At 40.0% G+C, this 22,672-nt stretch overlaps 1 protein-coding gene across 12 annotated transcripts in view; it reads left to right on the top strand.

The window, feature by feature from the left end:
* ELAVL2 (ELAV like RNA binding protein 2) overlaps positions 1 to 22,672 on the top strand; it is a 119,903-nt gene that overhangs the window by 66,254 nt on the left and 30,977 nt on the right. For 3 of the 12 annotated variants that reach the window (XM_057398249.1, XM_057398252.1, XM_057398250.1), the window contains exon 2: positions 3,483 to 3,723. In XM_057398249.1, coding sequence (XP_057254232.1) covers positions 3,483 to 3,723 — 241 coding nt within the window. Of the gene's footprint in view, positions 1 to 819; positions 1,108 to 3,482; positions 3,724 to 22,672 lie in introns of those variants that run through there. The other 9 variants (XM_057398239.1, XM_057398241.1, XM_057398244.1 and 6 more) reach the window with 6 other exon arrangements.

Here is a 22,672-nt window from a genome sequence, read left to right on the forward strand (position 1 = left end):
GACTAATTTGCACTAGTTTAAAACAGGCAAGGTTGTTTTGAAGTATGTGTTATAAACACTGGATGCAGTAGCCTTCTAAAATCTGAGTCCTTGTGATTTTTACAACGCTCAGACTTGCCTCGTCTGCTAACCAGAGGCAAGCATCTCTTGTATTTACAGGGGTGTGAAGCTGTGGCCGCAGTCAGGAGTCTCTCTATTTGTGCCGTTGTGCTTATATTTAACATCTGGAATACTTGTAATCATCTGTAAATGGCTCATTAGCTTTTGTACTATCCTCCTAGCACTATTCAGTTCAAATAGGAGTGGGTTTGAAATGATGTTTTATTTAAAAGCAGACAGTGTGCTTGGGGACAAAAATACCATTATGAAGAGCTATTTCTTGCATATTTTGCTTCAGTTACTCCATTTTTGAGAAATCATCTACTGCCACTTATTGTGTACTCTTAAACACTTATTGCAAGGAAATTGTGGAATACTGTCTGTCAAGAATTTATTTTTTTTTAAAAACTAGAATTTTAAGAACAGATGGGATTCTTTAGCCAAGTAGTTCACTGTATATGTATTTTTCTTGTGGGCTGGGAAAGGCATGTAAGGGGAGTTGGTTTTCAATGCTGCATGGTCATTTTATGTGCTAATGGACTCATTGTGTTGGGGTTTTTTTGTGTGTTTTTTTTTGTTTTTTTTTGTTTGTTTCCCCTCAGTCTTAAAGATTTAAAAAAATTTGTGGTGTAGTTCCTTTTAGGCATGGTGTGGTTCTGGAGGTAGTTTCCAGGGTAGATGCAGCGGTCACTAGACTGCAATATCTTTTTCTTAAAAATAAGCTTCTTATGTAAGAGAAATTACTTTAGAACTTAATTTGGAAAGATTAGATTGGAATTGCCTCAAATCCAATTAAGCCACACTGCATGGACGTGCTGGGAATATAAATGCAATTACTGTAAATTTGTACAAACTGATTTGTTGCATTATCTTGCTAATCTAACATATGGTACTTTTTGTGTCCATATTGCAGACGGCAACTCCAAACTAACATGGCAGTCAGACTGTGTGATGTGGCTTCTCTGCTTAGAAGTGGTTCGTGGGCAGCAGAGCCTTGGACTGGGGTCTGTGGGTCTTTTCTTAAATTCTGCAGGATACTTTTTAACAATGTTAATAGTGCTGAGGCCATACCAAACTCCTTAATCTTCCATTTGGAATGTTAACTCTTGTGTTAACTCTTGTTCTACACTTCATTATAGGCTGTCGGTTGTGTCCCTAATCTGTGAGAGCCTGGAGCACACTGGTGTATCATGACAACTTTTTTATATGATATGGTGATATCCTGTAGAACTTACACTGCAGTGACTTGCCTTTTTTCTAATGTCAATTAGATTGCAGTATGAACTCAAATCACTCGGTGGATGATTAAGAGTAGTATTGTACTAAAATGGTTTTGGTATGGTCTGAATACTAAATAGCAATAATGTAAAAAACCCCTGTATATTCTTATTTGTGATTGCTATTTTAAAAGTATATTTACAAATCTTGCTCTAAGAAATTGTTTGAAAACTGTAAATTTATCTCAAACTATTTTTCTGGGTGGAAAATATTTAGTAACTGCTGATGTGCTTTGTGTTTTATGAACGGTTGTATTCAACTTACCTATGGAATATGCATTATTTGTAAAACATACTGGTTTGTTCAGAGCAGATGGTTCTATAGCTGAGAAATGCTGTAATTTCAGCACACACAGGCTACTGCACCTGTTCACTTGAATATTGGCATAGGCTCTCATTCTTGCCACCTGAACACAGAAACAAATGTGCAGTTAAGTGAGGATTGTTTGTTGTCCTTGCTAAATCCTGCTAATTTTGATCAATGAACACTTCAAATTTGAGAGAGAGAGGGTGCGAAAAGCAATTCTAGAGAGCCTCAGTCAGAGCACAGCATTTGTGGCTACTAGCTCTGCCAGATATACTAGTGTTTTGAAAAGTAATTTTATCTTAATTAGGATCATCTACTTTCTCATCGTCTCAGCAGACTTGTTTTATCAGTGCCAGAAGCAGGTTACCACTTGGAGTTTGTCACAAAGGAACTGTTGTTCCAGTTTCTAGCTCCTCAGGAAAACTAGATCAGATTTTTATATGAAATGTTCTTAATAGATGCATCTTCCCTTTCTTGTGTTGTGCTGAAGTAACATCTTGGAAAATACTTCTGTACGCAAAACATATAAGTGTGTTCCCAGGAATGTCTGAATTGTAGTTTAAAGACAGTCAGTTTAGCTTCTTGTATATTTCTAGGAAATTTAAATGTATGTTCCTTGAGTACAGCTGACCTAAGCAGGGTATGCTGCTTTGAACAGGACACTTAAACTCCAGAGGTCCTTGACATTTCACTGTGATATTACAGTAGGCTTTGTGTGAGAAGTCCTCCTAGAAATTTCAGTATGAGGTTTAATTTCGGTGACTGCTGGATATTTTTAGTGAGCTTCTTGCAGAGTCGTGCTTCTATGTTGAAATGTTTATTACTAGAAAATTAATTTATAGAATTTTCTGCTGGATGTTGTGTTATGTGGTTGGTCTCAGACAGGGTAGGTAGGCTGACCAAGGCCTGGGTATTAGTTTGCAATTAAAAATCCATTTAATTATCAACTGTTACCATTCAGTGACTGACTGAGATGGCAGTGGTATACTGTGGGCAAATCCTAACAGTTCTCCAAGTGATTGCTACTGTATCTGCTAATCATACAGTCAGTTACTTTGGGGTGAAACATGATAGTTCCTGGAGTGGTGATCACTCTCTTATTTTGATGTATAAAAGTAGCTCAAGTTAAAGTATCAAATATTTAACTTTTTTCAGGGTGCAGGTGGAGGGAAGATGTGAGAACCAGGGATTGTTAGTTTAACCAAAAGCATTTAGAAACCTAATTACAATCTTTGGTGACAGAAGGTTGATCTAGAGGTTACCAAGGAGGAGTTTTTCTATCCCAGCACATCCATATATCTCCAGGTCCCTTTCGATTGCTAATTTTTGTGCTTTTGCGTTCTGCTATTGCTTATGAGAAATAGGCTTAGGATACAGTTAACACCCACCTCTTCTTGAAAATAACCAAATGCTGTAACTTTAAAAGCTATATTTCATATAATTTCAGTTACTAGTTGTAAGTTAATAGAACTGTTAATCCTTGCAACAGACCAGTTCTGCTTGGTAACTAGAAAGGCTGTGATGCCGCTAAATGTAGGGAATGCAGGTTGATGAAAACTAAGCTTTGACTGCTGACTTCATTAAGAAGGATCCTAGAAAGTTTTGTGGCAATTTTATTTGCCTGTAAGCTTTTTGAAGTATTGCTTTGCCTTAGTTAAAAATCCTTCCGTATTAGTAGAGCCTTTTGCATTATAGAGGCAGAATATGGCCTTGCCTAGTGACAGGTACTGCAGATTCTTGTCTGAACTTTCCTAATAGATGGTGAAATATGAATTTTGATCTTGTTTTCTGTTTTTCAGCAGGTAATTGCTGCCATGGAAACACAACTGTCTAATGGACCAACTTGCAATAGCACAACCCATGGTTCAACCACCATAAACAACTGCTCATCACCAGTTGATTCTGGGAATGCAGAAGACAGCAAGACCAATTTAATAGTCAACTACCTTCCACAAAACATGACACAAGAGGAACTGAAGAGCCTCTTTGGCAGCATTGGTGAGATAGAATCCTGCAAGCTTGTCAGGGACAAAATAACAGGTATGTTCATTTTGGAATTTTCTGTATCTTCATTTTCGAAGCTGCGAGCTGTCAAATGGTGTTTTGCACTTAAATCATGGAATAAAGGCAGAAGAAAGTAATACTGGTGTTGCTAGCTGGAAGGAACTTAAGTTCATTATCTAGATTCTGCACCCCAAAATTGTGTTTGCAGTTAATCAGGTTTGTTTGAGTACTGTAAATGCTAACAGGGTATTTAAATCTTATGAGCTTTGGAGTCTTTGAAGAAAAGATTTGGAGTAATGATTTCCTTAGTCCTAGTTGATGCAAAACTTCCTTTTGCACAGATGTAGGTAATTAAACTTGTACCATGTGAAGAGGGCAGACTACCTTACTTTGTAGGTGAAGCTGCTTTTGTATTGCAGCATTTCAGCTGCTTTCTTGAGGATGATTACTTGAATCAATATAGTGTAAGCCTGAACTACATTATGATGTATTAGTACTTTATTTTAGCAATAGCTGGTGCGTACAGGTTGACTATATTAGACCGGTTTTTTACGTTTTGAAAGAACTACCAGATGGATGCCGGCACTTTAAAACAAGAATAAAAGGATGACTGGCAAATTTCAATTTCTCATCTCCATTTGTCAACTCCAAGACTTCTCAAAAAACATTGATGTACCAGTTGTGCCAACATATTATTGGGTTTGTTCAGAAATGTTAACTTAAGTACTTGATTTCCTGGCTTTTCCCCCCTCCACTCCAAAGTCTTCAAATATCCAGCTTTCAGGAACACAATTTTAGCTTGCAGTTCTGAGACTGCAAGAATTTTTTTTTAAAGTCTTGATCTTTTCTACTGACTATTGTACTCACAGTTTGTTAATTTGAAAGTGAATTCCCCCCAAACAAGGGCATTCTGCCTGAAGAGTAAGACTTACCAAAGATGGTGGCCAAAATATATACCTTTGTTTTGACGAATGCACTAGGCCATGCTTCATGGCAGTTCCTCATTTCAGTCTGTGATTGTGACAATTTACTCTCCCAGAGCTAGAGACCATTTAGGGGCACAAAATGAGTCAAGCGAAGAGCCTGCTTAAAGCCCAACACTGTTCTTTTGGCCTCCTTATTGAATAGTCTCTGGCTGACTTCCATGCTTATGAAGGAAGGCTGCTTTGCCTGCCCTTTCAATCTGAATGACCAGCACTTTTTCCTATAGCAGGTGGCTTGCTTTTAAGCTGTTAGGTACTGGAATGGTTAAATCTGAAGTACTGTGCTTCAGCATGTTATCTTTGGCCACTGAAAGCACTGATTTTGTTCCTTTGGGCTCTACTGAACTTACTGTCTTGGTAATCTCTGCTCTTTCACTGAACGTGAACAGTACTGAATGTGCTTTGGGGCACCAGGGGAACTAGACTCTGCTGATGCCACATCTTGCTGTCTTCAGCTGAAGGCTGGTTGATGCAGAAAAAAAGTCTGCCTTCCCTTTAGGTAATGACCTCTGTGCTTTCAAACAAAAGGTCTTTTACTTTGCACTATGGGAACAAAAGGTCAGGAAACAGCTAAGAGGTAACTGGTGCTTCATCAGTTAGTGGGATGGCTATACAAAGCATTTATCTGTCTTGCAGACCTGAGTTAATATGTTTAAGCATTCCTTATATTGGAGACGTCAATATGATGGATGGACCACTCGGTGGATAAAGAACTGGCTGTATGGCCACACACAGAGTTGTGGTCAATGGCTCAATGTCTGGCTGGAGAGCGGTAACAGGTGGCATCCCTCAGGGGTCGGTGTTTGGGGCCAGTCTTATTTAACATCTTAATCGATGACGTGGACAGTGGGATTGAGTGTGCCCTCAGCAAGTTTCCCAATGACACCAAGATGTGTGTTTCGGTTGATACGCTGGAGGGAAGGAATGCCATCCAGAGGGACCTTGACATGCTTGTGGGGTGGGCTGATGCCAACCTCATGAAGTTTAACCATGCTAAGTGCAAGGTCCTACTCTTGGGTCAGAGCAATCCCAGGCACAGCTACAGGTTGGGCAGAGAAGAGATTCAGAGCAGCCCTATGGAGAAGGACTTGGGGGTGTTGGTTGATGAGAAAATGAACATGAGCCAGCTTCAGTGTGTGCTCGCAGCCCAGAAAGCCAATCCTGGGTTGTATCCTGGGCTGCATCAAAAGGAGCGTGGCCAGCAGGTCGAAGGAGGTGATCCTGCCCCTCTACTCTGCTCTTGTGAGACCTCACCTGGAGTATTGTGTGCAGTTCTGGTGTTCTCAACATAAAAAGGACATGGAACTGTTGGAACAAGTCCAGAGGAGGGCCAGGAGGATGATCAGGCGACTGGAGCACCTCCCATATGAAGATAGGCTGAGAGAGTTGGGGCTGTTGAGCCTGGAGAAGAGAAGGCTGCGTGGAGACCTCATAGCAGCCTTCCAGTAGCTGAAGGGGGCCTATAGGGATGCTAGGGAGGGACTCTTCATTAGGGACTGTAGAGACAGGACAAGGGGTAACGGGTTAGAACTGAAACAGGGGAAGTTTAGATTGGATATAAGGAGGAAATCTTTTCCTGTTAGTGTGGTGAGGCAGTGGAATGGGTTGCCCAGGGAAGTTGTGAATGCTCCATCCCTGGCAATGTTCAAGAGCAGGTTGGACGAAGCCTTGGGTGAGATGGTTTAGTGTGAGGTGTCCCTGCCCATGGCAGGGGGGTTGGAACTAGATGATCTTAAGGTCCTTTCCAACCTTAACTGTTCTATGATTCTATATAAAGGATTGCATGCTTTTTCCAGTTAAAATATGCAGTTCTGCAGATACACAGAAGTGATCCTCAAGTTCTTAATAATCAATGTGGAAATTGCCTGCATATATACATGATAGTTTTGATGTTTTATGTGCTAGAAGCTCACATTGCTTCTGTGTAGTGTCTAAAGACTCCTTCCCCAGGAATAAAATGAAGCAAGACAATGGAAGAACTTACTTGAAGATGTGATGTATTCTGTATAGCATGAAGTGGTGCCTAAGAAGAATCCCGACTCTTAATTGTGCTCTTAGTGGAAGAGGACAACCAGTGTTGGAATGGAGATAGAATTGGTGTTTCCGCTTTATCAGAGAGCGGCTCCTCAGCTCTGAGGCATACATTCAGCTGCCAGCAAAAACACTGCCTCAGCCTTTATTCAAAAGGTTTTAGTATAAATGAGAAATATAGCATCTGACCTTACAACTACATTTTTATTTCTGGTTTAGGTAGTTTGGAGCAAGATTACATAGTGTTTTGTGGACACTGGAGAGAGAATGCTCTAGTTCCAGTCTAGTTCTTACTCATTTTCAGGTTTTCTACAGGGAGTTCTTGAAAAGCAAATTTTTCCTTTTATTTCTACAAATCAGAACCGGGATTGTTACTAAGTTTCTGTGGAGTAAGATTCAGCATGAATTGCATAATTATATTCATTTAATTCCTGTTAAAACAGTAATTATTGGTTAAGTGAAATCTCATGAGTATTAGGTACCTGGTAATACCTCTACACTCCCCTGAACTTTTCAGTGAAAGCTGAAATGGACTTTCATAAAGGCTAAACTGCAAATAAAATTTGTTAAGGGGGGAAAGCATAGGTCTGCCTTTGACTTCGTTTATGGTATGCTGGAACTGAGAGCTGTTTGCCAGGCAGGTAAGATGGCATCAGTGTAGGAACACTAAGAAATCTGGCAGTATCTTCACTGGTGAGTGAAATAAAGCACATAGGTGAACCATTTCTCAGCAGTGAAGAATGCCCAAAGCCCCATCCAACCTGGCCTTGAAAAAGAAATTCTAACCTATCTGTCAATATTAGCAGGTAGTATCAAGAGTTCCAGACCCTGCCCCACTGATGTGATCCACTAGGAAATTTTAAGACTCAAGAAGCCTGCTGTATACTGGGTCACCAGTGCCATTTGTTGGAACTCAAAGGGATCAAGGATGGCTTCTGCCATCTTGGCCCAAATACTTGTCAGAGCGTCCTGTGGACCAAATTACTTTCCACCCTACTGTTTAATATTCACTTTCCAGTCACATCTGCAACACTGGAGTACATTAAAGACTTCATTATAGCAGTGCTGCAGCTTCTTGAAGTTGTCTATGTACTTTAGAGTTGAGATGAGTTGAATTTGAGGGCCTCCCGGCCTGTGGAAGATTTGTTGGAGGGAAGGGAGGCACCATGGAGTTTACTTACTGATTTTATGGGTGGAGTCTGAAGCCCTGTTTCTAAAAGGCTGTTCTATGGGTTTCAGTAATGTTTTTTTCCTGTGGTGTGGAATTTATTAAAGTAATTTCTTGCACTGTACTGTCAACAAAGTTTGTGTCATGTACCGATTTTTACTTAAGTTTAATTGTGAAATAGTTAGGGTAGAGAGCTGAACTGCAGAAGGTTCCTACTGGCCATACCCAAGTATGCAGTTCATGGGCACAACCTGCTGTTAAGGTAACATTAGTAAATGAAGTTTACTTGCTCAGCTAATGGAAAAATACTGAAAGTGTTCTCAGCAAGACTTAAAATAGCTGATTGTTGTTCCATTCTTCTACTGATGGTAGAGAAATTCAACCGTGATGCTAATGAAGATTTTAAAACATGCTGAGCAAGAGTCTCTTTATGTGAGAATCCTGTTGAGGAGAGCAGCATCTGAGATGCAGGGGCATGAATGTCACTTACCTTTGCTTCCTAACCAAAGAATCTGTCTGGAATGAGTCATTGTGCTCAGATATTCTGGGGTCTGTTAACACTTATATGCTTTTGACTGACGGAGACGTATGTAAACACAAGGTACAAACCTACCACATGAGCTAATTATACAGTAGGTGGGAGATCCTGTTCTCAGTGCATCATAACTGAATTGTTACTGGCTGCTCTAGATACCTGTAGTTTAAGGCTTTTGCATATTTAAAAGGAGCAGATAACATTATGAAGTAATTTTAGCTTAACTTTTAAATGTATGGGAAGGTAAAATTGTATGAAGTCTAACTATCAAGCTGCCCCTGTTCAGGCACTTACAAAGCACACCCTTTCTACTGATGCAAGGCAGATGGATTTAGCAGCTGTCAACAGGCTACTTAAAAATGAAGATGTACCTTAGTAAGACTTAGTATGCATTTTCTAGACCTAATTTCCTGAAATGTAGGTAAAAAGGGCATATAGGTAAATGACAATTACAGGTACAGGTAAAAACAGCAATGAATTTGGTATCCTTATAAAAAGGCATGAGTTCTTAATGCCCACTGTCTTAAGTGCAAATTCACTTGTACACAGGGAAAAGAAATGCTTGATTTTATTTTTTTTTCCTTTGTGGAATATTCTTCATGATTTCAGGTCTTTGCTTCTGTCATTTACCCAGGAGTGCTTGCAGAGTTTTAGCTAAACAAACTGTGGAATTCAGCCTCACAATTTCAGAACATTTCTTAGTTTTCTTGTCTTCAGAGCTCCTGTAGTTTTCTCTGATTAGGATAATCATATGCTTGTAAAATCCTCCAGTTTTCTTTAAAAGCCTGTTGTTAACACCTGTAATAGTTCAGTAACACTGGTCATAATTCAGTGTGTGCAATGGATATGCATAGTCAATGCAATGCTAGGAGGGACTCTCTGATGTCAGTTCCTTGGTTATTGAGTACTCTCCTCTGGTGTAGAGTCTGAGCAAACACCTGGTGACAATGCTGTACTGTAGTCTGCCCAAACAACTGAGGCTGTGGGATCATAAAATCACAGAAAGGTTTGGGTTGGAAAGGACCTTAAGATCATGCCGTGGGCAGGGATGCTTCACATTAGACCAGGTTGCTGAAAGCCTGATGCAGCCCAGCCTTGAATCCTCTCAGGGATGGGGCAGCCACAGATTCTCTGGGCAACCTGCTCCAGTGCCTTACCACTCTCACAGTAAAGAACTTATTCCTTATATCTAACCTGAACTTCCACTGTTTAAGTTTGAACCTCTTACCTGTTGTCTTATCGCTGCAGTCCCTGATAAAGAGTCCCTCTCCAGCATCCTTGTAAGCCCCCTTCAGATACTGGAAGGTTACTGTGAGGTCTCCACACAGCCTTCTCTTCTGAAAAGCCCAATGTTCTTAGCCTTTGTATGGGACGTGCTCTAGCCCCTTTTACTTTCTGTGCAGCAGGTCTTTTCTTAGCAAAGTATGGGTGAAACACTGTTTTATTGATACCTCATGTTCTGTGATATGCTTGCTCTTTTATAGCAGTCTTATGGTAATCAAGGGAAAAAGGTACTGTGTGTCTTAAGCAGTGGAAAGTGTTGTGTGACTGGCTTCTTGCATCTAGAACATGTGAATTTATTAACCTGTGGTTTTCCTTATTTCTCTTGTACCAGTACACAGACTCCTAGCTCATGTTAGTGTGTGTCAAGAGCAGAGCTGATGGAAATGTCATGCCTTTGTTATTCTCAGCCCTTACAGTGTGCTTCATGTTTGCAGTCCTATTTCTTAGTTTCCCCTCTTACCCTTCACAAGTTCCTGCAAGGTTTTGAGTGCTGTCGGTGTGAGAGAGTAGAGTAGTTTGGCAGCTAAAGGAGGAGCTATCTGAAGCTCTTTTGTGGTGTGCTAAGTCTGTGAGAGGCAGGGGCTCTTGCTAGCTGCTGCTTAGTGATGCGCTGAGATAGGGAATGAGTTCTGGCAGTGTGACAGTTTATGATCTGGGCAGGGTTGTAGACAAAAGGTATTGCCTAAACTGTATTTTGCCAGTAGGATGCCTTGTGCAGAACTTGATTAGAAGATGAAATCAAGAATAAAAACTGAATGGGATTAGAAGTAAATTTATATTTTATTACATGGTCACTGTTTGATCTCTTCTCTGGAGCATCTTGCTTAAGACTTTTAAGCATAGATTTTTCTGGGGGTGGGTGTGAGGTGGAGGGTTATTCTAAACATCAGCTTTTCAATGTTCAAGGTAGTCCTTGTTTGGTACTCTGCAGCTGTTACAGTGCAGTCTCTGATGTGGCCTAAGGACTCAGTGTGGTGCAGCACAAAGTTAATAAAGTAGTTTTGAACTTTATGTGCTTGTTGGAAAAAATACAACAGCAGAGTACTGGAGTACTTAGCTGGTGATTGGAGTACTGTCCTATTGTCTGGACTGCAGGAAAAATGGAGTTACATTTTCAAACAAGCCTTGTGTGGCTCCAGAGCACTATTAATACAGATTTGTCTTAAGTCTGTTACTATTGTATTCTGTAGTTAGTATTCTTTGGTTCTACATATTGCTGTTTAATGTTACTGAGAAGGACGTAGCAGCATTTACTGTGGTTTTTCATAGTAAATGGCATAATTTATTGCACTTTGCATGTCTGGTCATGAGTCATGCAGACAGGTGGAGATGAAGGAACTCTCTCATCTTATGTTACTCAATATAGCATTTGATTGTCTTTGCACTTCCATTTGTTTTTCACTCTCTTGCAGGCACAACACTGCTTTGACCTTTCAGAAGTTCATAGGATTTGTTTTCACAAATAAGATAGAGAAAAGTGTGCTTTGCTAAATCTGCATTCTGTTCCGGTGATTCAGTTAAGTTGCCTGGTTAGTTTTTAGTACTGACATTGTAGAAACAAGCTATTTTTAAAATGGTTAAACAGTTCATTTATCCATATATTAACCGGATCTCAATATACAACATATGTGAGGACTTGATGTTTTAAAACTGGAACTCTTCATAAGGCTAAGCGTAAGGGACCTCTCAGTATAGTGAATCAGAACATCATTGAATTGCTCAGCAGATACTGTGCTTTTTGATGGGTATTAATGCAATATACATTTTCGTGCACTTTTCTACAGATAAATCAAAACTCACTCTTTGTCAGTCATTGCAGTAACTTATAAGAAGCCTGTAAATGTGTTGGATCTTATAAATTGGCAGTGGCTCTCTAGTGATGATGGATGTCTTGTGTGCTTTTAGTAGAGGTAGTACTCTTGCAGAAGATAGTGCTTCCCCCTTGAGTCCAGATGCTGCCTGTGTGGCTTGTCTTATCACTGCTTATTCTTTCATATGTTTTTGTAGGTATATATTGCTGTTATGTCCTAGTGATTCTGGGCCAGCTGTTTGAATAAATGTTACTTCTAGTGAAAACTACTGCATGCTAGGAGATGTTTGACTAAGCCAGAAGGAAACTTGTGATCTGTGTTCTTTGCTGTCTTCTGAGTTTCTGGAGCTATTGAAGATAAAATTTGCTTTTCTTCTCCTGGTCACTCTGGTACCTACTGTTTTATGTGGTTTAAGCCCCAGCTTTCAGCCCTTCTTGAAATGCATTTGAAGCCTAATGGTTACAAAGTCTTACATCTATAACAAGTTGCATTGATTATTCCCACACACACCTTTGTATAGAATTTTGCTGTATTCCTACAAGAATTAGTTTGTGCAGAGTTCAGTTTCAAGTAATGACACCTTTTCTCAGTGTATCCTTTTTCCCATGTATTTACCAACTAAAGTGTGAAATGGCTTGCTTTCTACTGCTCAGTGCAGATTAGTAGCTGTTACTGTTTCCTAAATGCAGGAGTTAGTTAAAACTTGAAAGAACAATATTCCCCTTTGACATAATAGCAAGGACATATTTTTTCAGTTGACAGTAAACACGCTAGGGGAAGCATTTATCTTCTAACAACAGTTTATCATTTTGTTACTGTTTTTCAGTCATTAGTAAAGACTGAGCTGAGTTTGGGGGGAGGGAGAAACCCCTGTAACGGAAAGCAACGCTGCAACTTTACTTTTGCAAAATGTGTCTGAGGGGCACATTCAAATTTCTGACTATGCCATATTTCAGGATGTCTTTCAAAACTCTCAGATATGAAGTAGCAGATAAAGTCTGAAAGAAAAACAAAACAAAATCCCAATAATAATAGTATGTCTTAATGTCGACTTTGGAAAAAGCATTTTTGTTCAAGTGTCATGCTAGTTTTTTACTTTAGTGCTCAAATTGCTGCAGGCTTCAAAACGCCCCAGCAGTAGAGCAACATGCATTAGCTATCTGCTATTTATTTAAGGTGACTAGGTGGTACAATAGGGCAGATCGTTTAACACTGCTGGCTGTATTCTTGAAGAGGAATAAATCAATGGCAAAAGACTAAACTTCTCAGCTGCACAGAACATGTTACTACTAAAACTGTTAAAAAATTGAAGGGTAAAAAGGCAGCTGTTGTGGTTTAACCCCAGCTGGTAACTCAGCACCATGTAGCTGTTTGTTCACTCCTCCTTCTCCCACCCTGCTCTGGGCAGGATGGGAAAGAGAATTGAAAGAATATAAACCCCATGGGTTGAGATAAGAGCAGTATGATAACTAAAGCATAATACAAAACCACTACTGTTACCACTAATAATAATAATGATAAAGGAAGTAACAAGGGGAGAGAACATAAAACTAAAAAGGAAAAGGGGGAAAAAAAAACCACAAACAAAACCAAAACAATAAACAGCAGTGATGCACAATGCCATTACTCACTACCTGGTGACTGATGCACAGCCCTACCTGAGCAGTGGTTTGCCCTTCTGGGTGACTCCCCCTGGTTTGTATACTGGGCATGATGTGCTGTAGTATGGAATACCCCTGTGGCTGGTGTGGGTCTGGTGACCTGTCTCTCCTTCCTTCCAGCTTCTTGTGCCTCTCCTCACTAGCAGGGCATGAGAGACTAAAAAGTCCTTGATTCAGGGTAAGTACTACTGAGCAACAACTAATGTGTTATCAGCATTGTTCTCAGACTAAAGCTGAAACACAGCACTGCACCAGCTACTGGGAAGGAGAAAAACAACTGTTACAGCTGAACCCAGGACAGCAGCTTTCAAAAAAGATAACCGATTTAGCAAATTTATGATATACTTTCACCTTAGCATAGTAAGTAGCTTCTAGCTGTAATATGAAAAGCTAATCTGTAAGAAGGCATGCTCTCTAGGTCTGTCATTATTTCAAGCAGCTCATGGTTGTCACTAGTTACATTTGAACATGAGAGGCTGTAACAGGCAAAACTGTGTTCAACCTTCTGTCTTGTCTGTAAGTAAATGCCCTGTTACTTTTGCTTTTGCTGCGAAAGTGTGCACCTTCCTACACAGTCCCTGCTTCCACCTACGTTTTGCAGGGGGGCAAGATTTCATATTTAACCATGCCAAGTGCAAGTTCCTACACCTGAGTCGAAGCATTCCCAGGCACAGCTACAGGCTGGGCAGAGAAGAGATTCAGAGCAGCCCTGTGGAGAAGGACTTGGGGGTGTTGGTCAGTGAGAAAATGTGTGTGCTCACAGCCCAGAAAGCCAACCGTATCCTGGGCTGCATCAAAAGGACCATGACCAGCAAGTCGAAGGAGGTGATTCTGCCCCTCTACTTTGCTCTCATGAGACCTCACCTGGAGTATTGTGTGCAGTTCTGGTGTCCTTAACATAAAAAGGACATGGAACTGTTGGAACAAGTCCAGAGAAGGGCCATGAGGATGATCAGGGGACTGGGAGTACTTCCTGTATGAAGACAGGCTGGGAAAGGTGGGGCTGTTCAACCTGGAGAAGAGAAGGCTGTGTGGAGACCTCATAGCAGCCTTCCAGTATCTGAAGGGGGCCTATAAGGATGCTGGAGAGGGACTCTTCAGTAAGTGCTGCAGTGATAGGGCAAGGGGCAACAGTTTAAAACTTAAATGGGGGAAGTTTAGGTTGGATATAAGAAGGAAGTTCTTTACTGTGAGGTTGGTGAGGCACTGGAATGGGTTGCCCAGGGAAGTTGTGAATGCTCCATCCCCGCTGGTGTTCAAGGCCAGGTTGGAAAGAGCCTTGGGTGACATGGTTTAGTGTGAGGTGTCCCTGCCCATGGCAGGGGTTTGGAACTAGATGATCTTAAGGTCCTTTCCAACCATAACTATTCTATGATTCTATGGTGTATCTGTTAAGTCATCCTCAGTTTAATGTCTGTTCTAGGTTGCTGAACATCTTTGATCAGATTCATGTAGATCTTGGCATCCACAGTACCCTCTACCCTTGGCTTTCTCTGCTGTGGGAAAGAACCAGAGCTCCACCCCCATTTTTGTATTGACATCATCAAGCTTGTGTTGATGAAGCAGCAGATGACTGTTCCTCACATGTAAAAACCATGTGAGATGTAAGTAAGAGAGTAGGACTGATTTAGTAAAAAGGTAGAGTTGACCCTGGCTGAGATAGTGTCATTTTTCTCTCCCTGAAAAAGTCAGATTTTTAGAATAGCTCATAGTTCTATTTGTGCCTGCTTAGTTATAGATACATTCTTGTGACTGTATGTTAGGATAAACTGTCAAGCACTTTGAACAGTGTTTGATCCTTTTCATTCAGTCTTCAACTTTCTGAGCAGTAGCTCCGGACCTGGCTCTGGGAGAAAGAGGCATCAAAGTATCAAATAGAGAGATCTAGTAGTGATCACAGCTTTACTAGATTGCTGCATTGAGCTTGCTGCCTCAATGGTGTATGAATGTTCAGTAAATGGAGCCCATCTACTGGAACTGTAAGCAAACTGCTGTTAAATTGGAGGTTGCTCTGTGGCTCATGCCTCATTTTGCTGAAGCTGCTTTTAAAATGCAGGTCAGGCTTTAATGCAAATGTTAAAGGACTATAACTTGAACAGTGATTTTATGTTGAAAGAAAATGGGAAGAAAGCAACACTGTTATTCTGTGCTTATTCCTTTAGGCCTTCTTGTTAGACAATATATAGGTAGTTAGGTACAGTTCTACAGTTAAATTATTTGCATCATGGGATGTGTGCTTCTAGCCTTATTCAGTGTCAAAATAATATTGTGGTAATCTTGGTGGCTTAAATAAATTACAGTTGACAATGGTGATTTAATGAAGATGCAGTAAGTTCTTTGAAAAAGAACTGACACCAACTCCATGGGCTTGTTTCTCAGGAGGATCACCCAAACATATTGCACAATATTCCTATGTCTAGATCCAGACAGTCAAAAGGATTGTTTTACTCTGATACCTGAAACTGTATCAAACTTTTCATGCTCCTGAAGTTGGACTACAGGTCAGATGTGTTGTTGATCTTCTCCATGGCCACACTCGCTTGCCTTCAGGACACTAGGCTGTGACTGCCTGCGATGTTAGGTTGATCTTAACGCTGTCTTTTACATGATGCCACTTCTGCTTTTGTGTGCTGATGAGGGAATGCATCTCCACTCTGAAATTGTAGGAGACTATTTGAAATTACATCGGTGCCCGAGATGAATTCAAATAAAAGCTTTAGTATATAGGCTTGTAATATTGTCATGTATGTTTATTTTAACTGCATTTTTCCACCAGTGTGCAACTTAAGGATAATGAAAGTCAGAATAAAGTCTAACCTCAGCTTGCTGTGAAGTTGATTTGGTCCTGTTCACAAAGATGGGAAGCTGACTTGTTCTTACCATACTTTAGTAGACCTTAACAATTAAGCATACAGCTTTAAATAAAGTTATTCTTAGCTTACTGTAAATAGTTTAGACTCATCTTTAGATCAGGAACTGGCTGACAGATATTCAAGGAGCAAAGCACTGAAGACAACTTATGTAGCTGAAATTAAACTATAAAAAATAAGGTACTCAGTCTGCTAGATTTCATGCTACTTTTCCCTGCTGATTACAGACATTAAGTTTCAGCCACTAGACTTTATTACTTAACCTGAGAAGTATGTTCTTCACTGTCATATATTGATGCAAATGGTGTAACTTTTTTGGAAGATAAGCATTTTTAGAACTTGTGTGGTACTGTAGGTCTTGCTGGCTATATTCCTTTATTATTTTGCAGTAAAATCTCTTTACAGAAGTTGAAATAGCCTGAAATGTCACTATACGGAAATGTCACTGTAAGTGATATCAATGACTGTATTGTAGAAAATACTGCCTTTTTTTTTTTAAATGCCTGCTTATCTTCACAGTTTTTGATTGCTCTTTGTGGAATATGTGAATGCATTATTTACTATTGAGACTTTTAGTTTTCCAAAGAATATTTAGTGCATGCTTATGGTAAATTTTTGTACTAGACCATGAAACTAGCTTTATAGCTTAGTGATACAAATTAGTTTTCAGATGTCTTATTAACTAAATGCAAGTATTCTTCTGGAGTGTTTTGCTTTTTATTTAACCTGCCTATCAGGATGATAATTTGAAACTGAATGATAGGTTTGGGTTCTTTTTTGTCTAAGAATTAGTGCTGATAGCACTCAGTGGGGCTACTTCTCTTACATTACTGTTGCCGGTTAAGGAGGTAAGTGAAGAAAGAAAGAGGTGGAGCTTACAAACCTAGCCCTACTTGCTCCTTAATGATCTAGTTTCATAGAAGTAATTCAGTCTTACCTTATAAAAAGTTGAGTACATACTGAAAAGATTGAGACCTCAGCTGCCTGTAATACTTATTTGGCACTTCTCTCTCCAACCCCCCCCCCCGAGAAAAAAGTGAATGCCCGAAATTGCCAACCGACCACATGGAAAGGAATCGGGCCTTACAAGAATGTTTAAGAATTCGAGACAAGATGCAGGATTAGCTGAGTACTCTGGTAGTTTAATCAAGAATCGCTTTGAAAAGTTGCTTGCTCAGCTCTTGTATTGGGTATTCCATGGCTCTGAGGAAAACAGCAGCCAAGGACTCCCTCGTGTGGTGGGTGTGCCAAGCTTTCACAAGCATCTTGCTGCATTGTTCATGGGCCAGTATTGTGGTTCACAGCACTAGGGAAAGCATGTGGAAATAATGAAATGAGTTATCCTCAGGAAGAAACGCAGCAAGTAGAACCTTGTCTGAATTTGCTGCTGCTTCAGCATGGCTCGGTTATTCAGCAGTAATATCATTGTATACTCGTGGAGTAGCACTGAAAAAATACTAGCTGTGTGCTCAAACAAAAATAGTTACACAGTGTTGGCTCTGGATTTTGTGAGGATGGACATTTCACAGTCACGTATGTAGGAAAATTTCCTTCAGTATTAGCAATTAGGAGAATCATGAGGATACAGATTCATGAGACAACTGACTTCAAAACTTCAAGAGCACAAGATAAGTGGACTTGATACTGGCCAGAAATTTCTGGGGTTAGGTTTAATGTTCCTACCCAAAAACCATGTAGAAAAGCCCTTATAAGTTACCAAGATACTTTAATCATCATGAAATATAACTAATGTACTAATCAGATACTTTCTAATCATGATGTTACACAGAAAACAATGTACGTTCTTTCAGGAGTGGTGAAATGCAGCACTTCAGGTCACTGCATTTATAACCTCACAGGGACTTTTCTGTGTGATATAGTTCTCACAGTATTTCTGAAGTAGCTTTTTAGAGGGCTTACTTAACATCTGTTAAGTTACAGTTTGTACTGGTCTACCTTTCAAGCCTTTCTTTTAAGCCATAACAGATCGTAAATGACGTTTGGACAGTTTTGGGTGAGCTCCTGTTAACAGGATTGCACAGTTCAGGTGACTGAACTTTGTTATAATCGTAAAATAGTTTAGATTGGAAGGGACCTCAAAAGATCATTTTCCAGTGACATCTTCTACTAGATCAGATTGCTCAAAGTATCATCCAACCTGGCTTTGAACACTTCCAGGGATGGGGCAGCCGCAGCTTCTCTGGGCAGCCTGTGCCATTGTCTTACCACTCTCACAGTAAAGAACTTCCTGATGCCTAATCTAAATCTACCGTCTTTCGACTTAAAGCCATTCCCCTTGGTACTATCAATACATGTCCTGGTAAAATGTCCCTCTTCAGTTTTCTTGTAGACCCACTTTAGGCACTGGATGGCTTCAAGAAGGTCTCCCCTGAACCTTCTTTCCCCCAGGCTGAACTAGCCCAACTCTCTCAGCCTTTCTCTGTAGCAGAGGTGCTCAAGCCCTCAGATCATTTTCATGGGCTCCTCTAGACTTGTTCCAACAGCTTCATGTCTCTCTTGTGTTGGGGGCCCCAGAGCTGGATGCAGCTTTCCAGGTTGGGGTCTCGCAAGAACAGAGTAGAGGTGGGGAGAATCGCTTCCCTCAACCTGCTGGTCATGGTCCTGTTGGTGCAGCATATTGTTGGTTTTGAGACACACATTGACTGTGAGCACGCATCGACAGGTGATGTTAAGCTTCTTGTATATCAACACCCACATGTCTTTCTCTTCGGGGCTGCTTCTGATCCATTAATCACCCAGCCTATATTTGTGCTTGGGATTGCCCTGACAAGGGCTGCTTACATCCTTGCTGTGTTGTCCCTCCAAGAAGCAGTAGGATGGTTGATGGACAAGAGCTTGTGAACATGAGGGTGCTCATGTCTGTCTGTTGAGGGCTTCATCAGCTGCACTTGTCTGAAATAGTATTTATTCTTGGTTCTTCAAGGCCTACAGGTTTAAGGGAATATTTCTTCTGAAACTTTGGTAGCTCATAAATTGAAAATATAACAGCCATTTCACAGCAGTTCTACACTTCAGTGTCTGTTATAAAATAGACTAGCATCCTTTGGCCACTGCAGAAGTGAGCAGCTACACAAAGATACTCATGTGTATCACCCTGTTTAAAGTTTTCTCTTGTTACATGGTATAGTCCTGCTTATTTGCTTACTTCCAAGTGTTTTCCAGATCTATGGTTATAATAGTCAAAGGGAGAGGTTCTTTTTAACTTGGCATTAAAGGAAACTGTCTGATCTGAAGGCTCTTGTCCTTTCATTCCTTTTTGGAAGTGCAGCATGGAGGAATATAGCTGTTATTTGGCAGGTATATTAAAGCTTTAATAACCTGTGGCTGTTCTAGCTGCTTCCAAAGAGAGAAAGGAAGAAAGCAAATGTTGGTGAGTATGCTTTTTTTTTCTTGCAAGAAAAGTTGCTGGCCATCCTACTTTCCAGGGATGTTGAGAGAAGAGATTGTAAAACATCTTAATTGTTGACCTGGTGTGGTTGGGCTAAATGGCCTGGTTCAGCTGTTGATGTAACTTCTGTGTATCGTAGAATCTTGGTGCAGGTTTGGTGGAAAGAAGAAAGCAGCCTTGGTGGGGGTAGATGATGTAATTTGTTAATGTCTTTCAGTTTTTCTTGCATTCCAGTGTAGCTTAATTATTGCTTGGAAGTAAGTTATGGATTTCCTAGAGAAACAGGAAGCTTAGACATGGTAAAAATTATTTGGTAAGAACAAGCTACTAAGAGATGGCAATTATCTAGGAAGTGTAAAATCTGTGTTATGTTATTCTGCACCTGTCTTTAACAGGTGCTGCCCTCAGTCCAGTTGAGGCACAGATCGATGCCATGGGCATGTAATAGCTGCTAGCAGTCCATCCCTGAAAATTGTCAGCCAGTAGACAGAAAGTAGCAAGGAGACCCCACCAGCTTTTCAAAGCAAATGCTTTATTTGAATCTAGTTGAAAGATTGAGCCTCACGTTATAATCAGGATATATGATCTCTGAATTGCTTACAGAGAGGCGTGTGTACAGCTGAGAATGGCAGCAGAGACTGCAAGAAGCAAGTGAAGTTCCCCATTCAAATGGGGGAGATGAAGTCCACTTTGACACTAAATACAGCTCAAGTGAAACCTTTAGACTACAGCATCCAGTAGGAAGACAGGTGACATCTTGCGTTACACTCTGACTTGATAATGTCTTAATGTCCTTTCTGGAGCAATCTGTAGTCTTATGTGGCAGGTCTCACTAGCTAGTCTCCCATCACTGAACTGGGGGATGCCTCAGGACACCTAGTTAAGTTGCTTGATTTTTTTTTTAATGATTTCTTCACTTGTGACACATCTGCTGTTGTCCAACCTAAGTCTTCATCATGATTTTCACTTCTAAAACCCAGTACTTGCAGCAGGACTGCTATAATCTGTCTACTTCCAGATGTTGAAGCAGTTGGTGGAAATAACCAAGTAGTCCTTTCACTTAAGTAGAGTTCTAAAGTCTGATTATTCCTATTCAGAAAGTTGAATGTTCTTGTTGCCAGAAGAATGACAATGTTGTTGTTTTACTAATTCTATTAAAGGGCTTTTTTTCTGCTTTAAGGCATGTTGCTGCTACTTCAAAGCATTAAGAATGGCATTAACAAACTTTGCTCCTAACCATTGCTACTTTGTATGACCACTTCCTGTGGATAGCACCCATTTGGGACTTTGTATGAATATTATATAGCAGTGGATTTTCTTCAGGCTTTTACAGTTGTGCACAGTATTTTAAATAGGCTTTGTTTATAGTAAACTTGTGAAACAGCAGTGTAGAACTAGTTTGTTATTCTTGTTCTGGTAACTGTTGTTAGAGCCTGTGCATTAGAATTAAATTGCTTGAAATTACTGTTTGCCCCACTCTTCTCATAGTCCATTCTATATGTTAACCAAAATGCTGACAGGTAAGTTGGCATTATGTGATTAATGTGTCATTGTATATGGTGGTCGAGTGATATTTATGAAGTGCATAAACTTGAAATGTAAATGTAAATTTCACCTATTAAAGTGAGTAGCATAGTGCTTTTCAGTTTTTCTCATAGCAAACATACTTAGAGGTTGAACATTTGGTAGTGACCCACCTGATAGATAAAGCATGCCTAGATTCAGAGATGCCTGACAAAGGATTTTCTGCCACTTATGCTTGAATTTGACTTTGTTGCAAGTATTGGTTATGTAAAATACAAACTGTAGTTTATGAACTTTCAAATCCTTTCAAAAACTTTAAGTCCTTTGCTGTCTTACCAGGCTTGTGAGATGCAGTTCTGTGTGTCTGGGATTTTTTTTGTTTTTTTTTTGTTTTGTTTTGTTTTGATTTTGTTGTTTTGGTTTTTCTTTTAGTTTTGTTGAAGCAGAATTGATGTCAAACTGTTTTTTCTCATTCATTCAGATCAATTTGTCAGTTTGGCTTGTCTACTTAAGATTTTTTTTTACCAATCATTTAGTTGTTCTTTTATTCTACACCACATTGTCTAATATTCCAACCATAAAATCTGGTAGAAAGTGCAGAAAAGGCCTAAAACAGTGTTGTGACATAGCCACAAGAACTATTGAGGAGAAGCTGCAAAACTGATATATTGAGCATGTAACTTCAGAAGTATTGCTCACTTCTGTAAATAAGCAGAGTATTCCCTGTGAAGGTGGCAAATGCTTTTTTTTTTTCTTATTGGCATGAGTAATAACTTGCAAAAAAAAAAGAATTTGTAGTCATTCCTTTCTTTAGGACTGTGTATAGGTCTGAATTATGGAATAAATAGCTGATGTGCACAGATAGTCTCTTGTTTGTGTTCAGAGATGCTGAAGTCCAGAGCTGTTTCTTGTTAGTGTTCAGTTTAAACCTTGCTTCAGGCACTACAAATTAGCCATCACAGTTACTAAATTAAGTTCCTCCTTTTAGGTATTGCAAATACTGGCTAAATTGGTTTACGTGCATCTAACTTCTACTTTGTCTTGAAAGCAGAAAGTTTGGACATTGAGGAAGGGGACGAAAGCTGCACAGAAGGAGAACTTAACACTGGTCAGGTGTCTGTACTTGAGTAAAATTTGTGTGCTGTTGCTCTGCTGCTCTTACTCCATCTGAAATCCACAGTCAGGTTCTCTTTGGTTTCTACAGCTGCAGTGGTACTAGCATAAGTTTTGACTGAAGTCCTGTACATCAGGAAAACTCTTGGGAAAAACTGAGCTTCCAGGTTTTTGTAACCCAGTTGGCACTTCCCCACCAGTTGAGAAATACCACCAGCTGTCAGATGTACTTTGCAATAACTGGAGTTTCTGATGGGTTATTTGAAATTGCTGCTTCTACCTCATTTTGTGAAATGCTTGTCTGGGTTTTCTAAAACTCTGCTATCTGCATATGAGCTGGCAAACCTCTTAAACAAGAATCTTCCCTTAACACAAGCTGGAATACTGAAGAGCAGTCCCTTGAGCATCTCTTTCCAGAAATCAGGTTCAACTTCCAATTATTTATATTTCTTACTGGGAGCCAAAATTCATCTTTCTTAGGAGCTTCTGTGAAGAGATTTTTGACTCTGAATTTTTGATAATGTATTACTGAATCACTAATCTTTAGGCAGACTGTCAGTCTCTGGAAAGTTCTGCCGTAACCATTGCAAATATAA

Source organism: Pezoporus wallicus, unplaced genomic scaffold, assembly GCF_028554395.1.
Source record: "Pezoporus wallicus isolate ANWC-B61680 ecotype Strahan unplaced genomic scaffold, APGP_CSIRO_Pwel_v1 contig_8215, whole genome shotgun sequence".
Lineage (NCBI taxonomy): Eukaryota > Metazoa > Chordata > Aves > Psittaciformes > Psittacidae > Pezoporus > Pezoporus wallicus.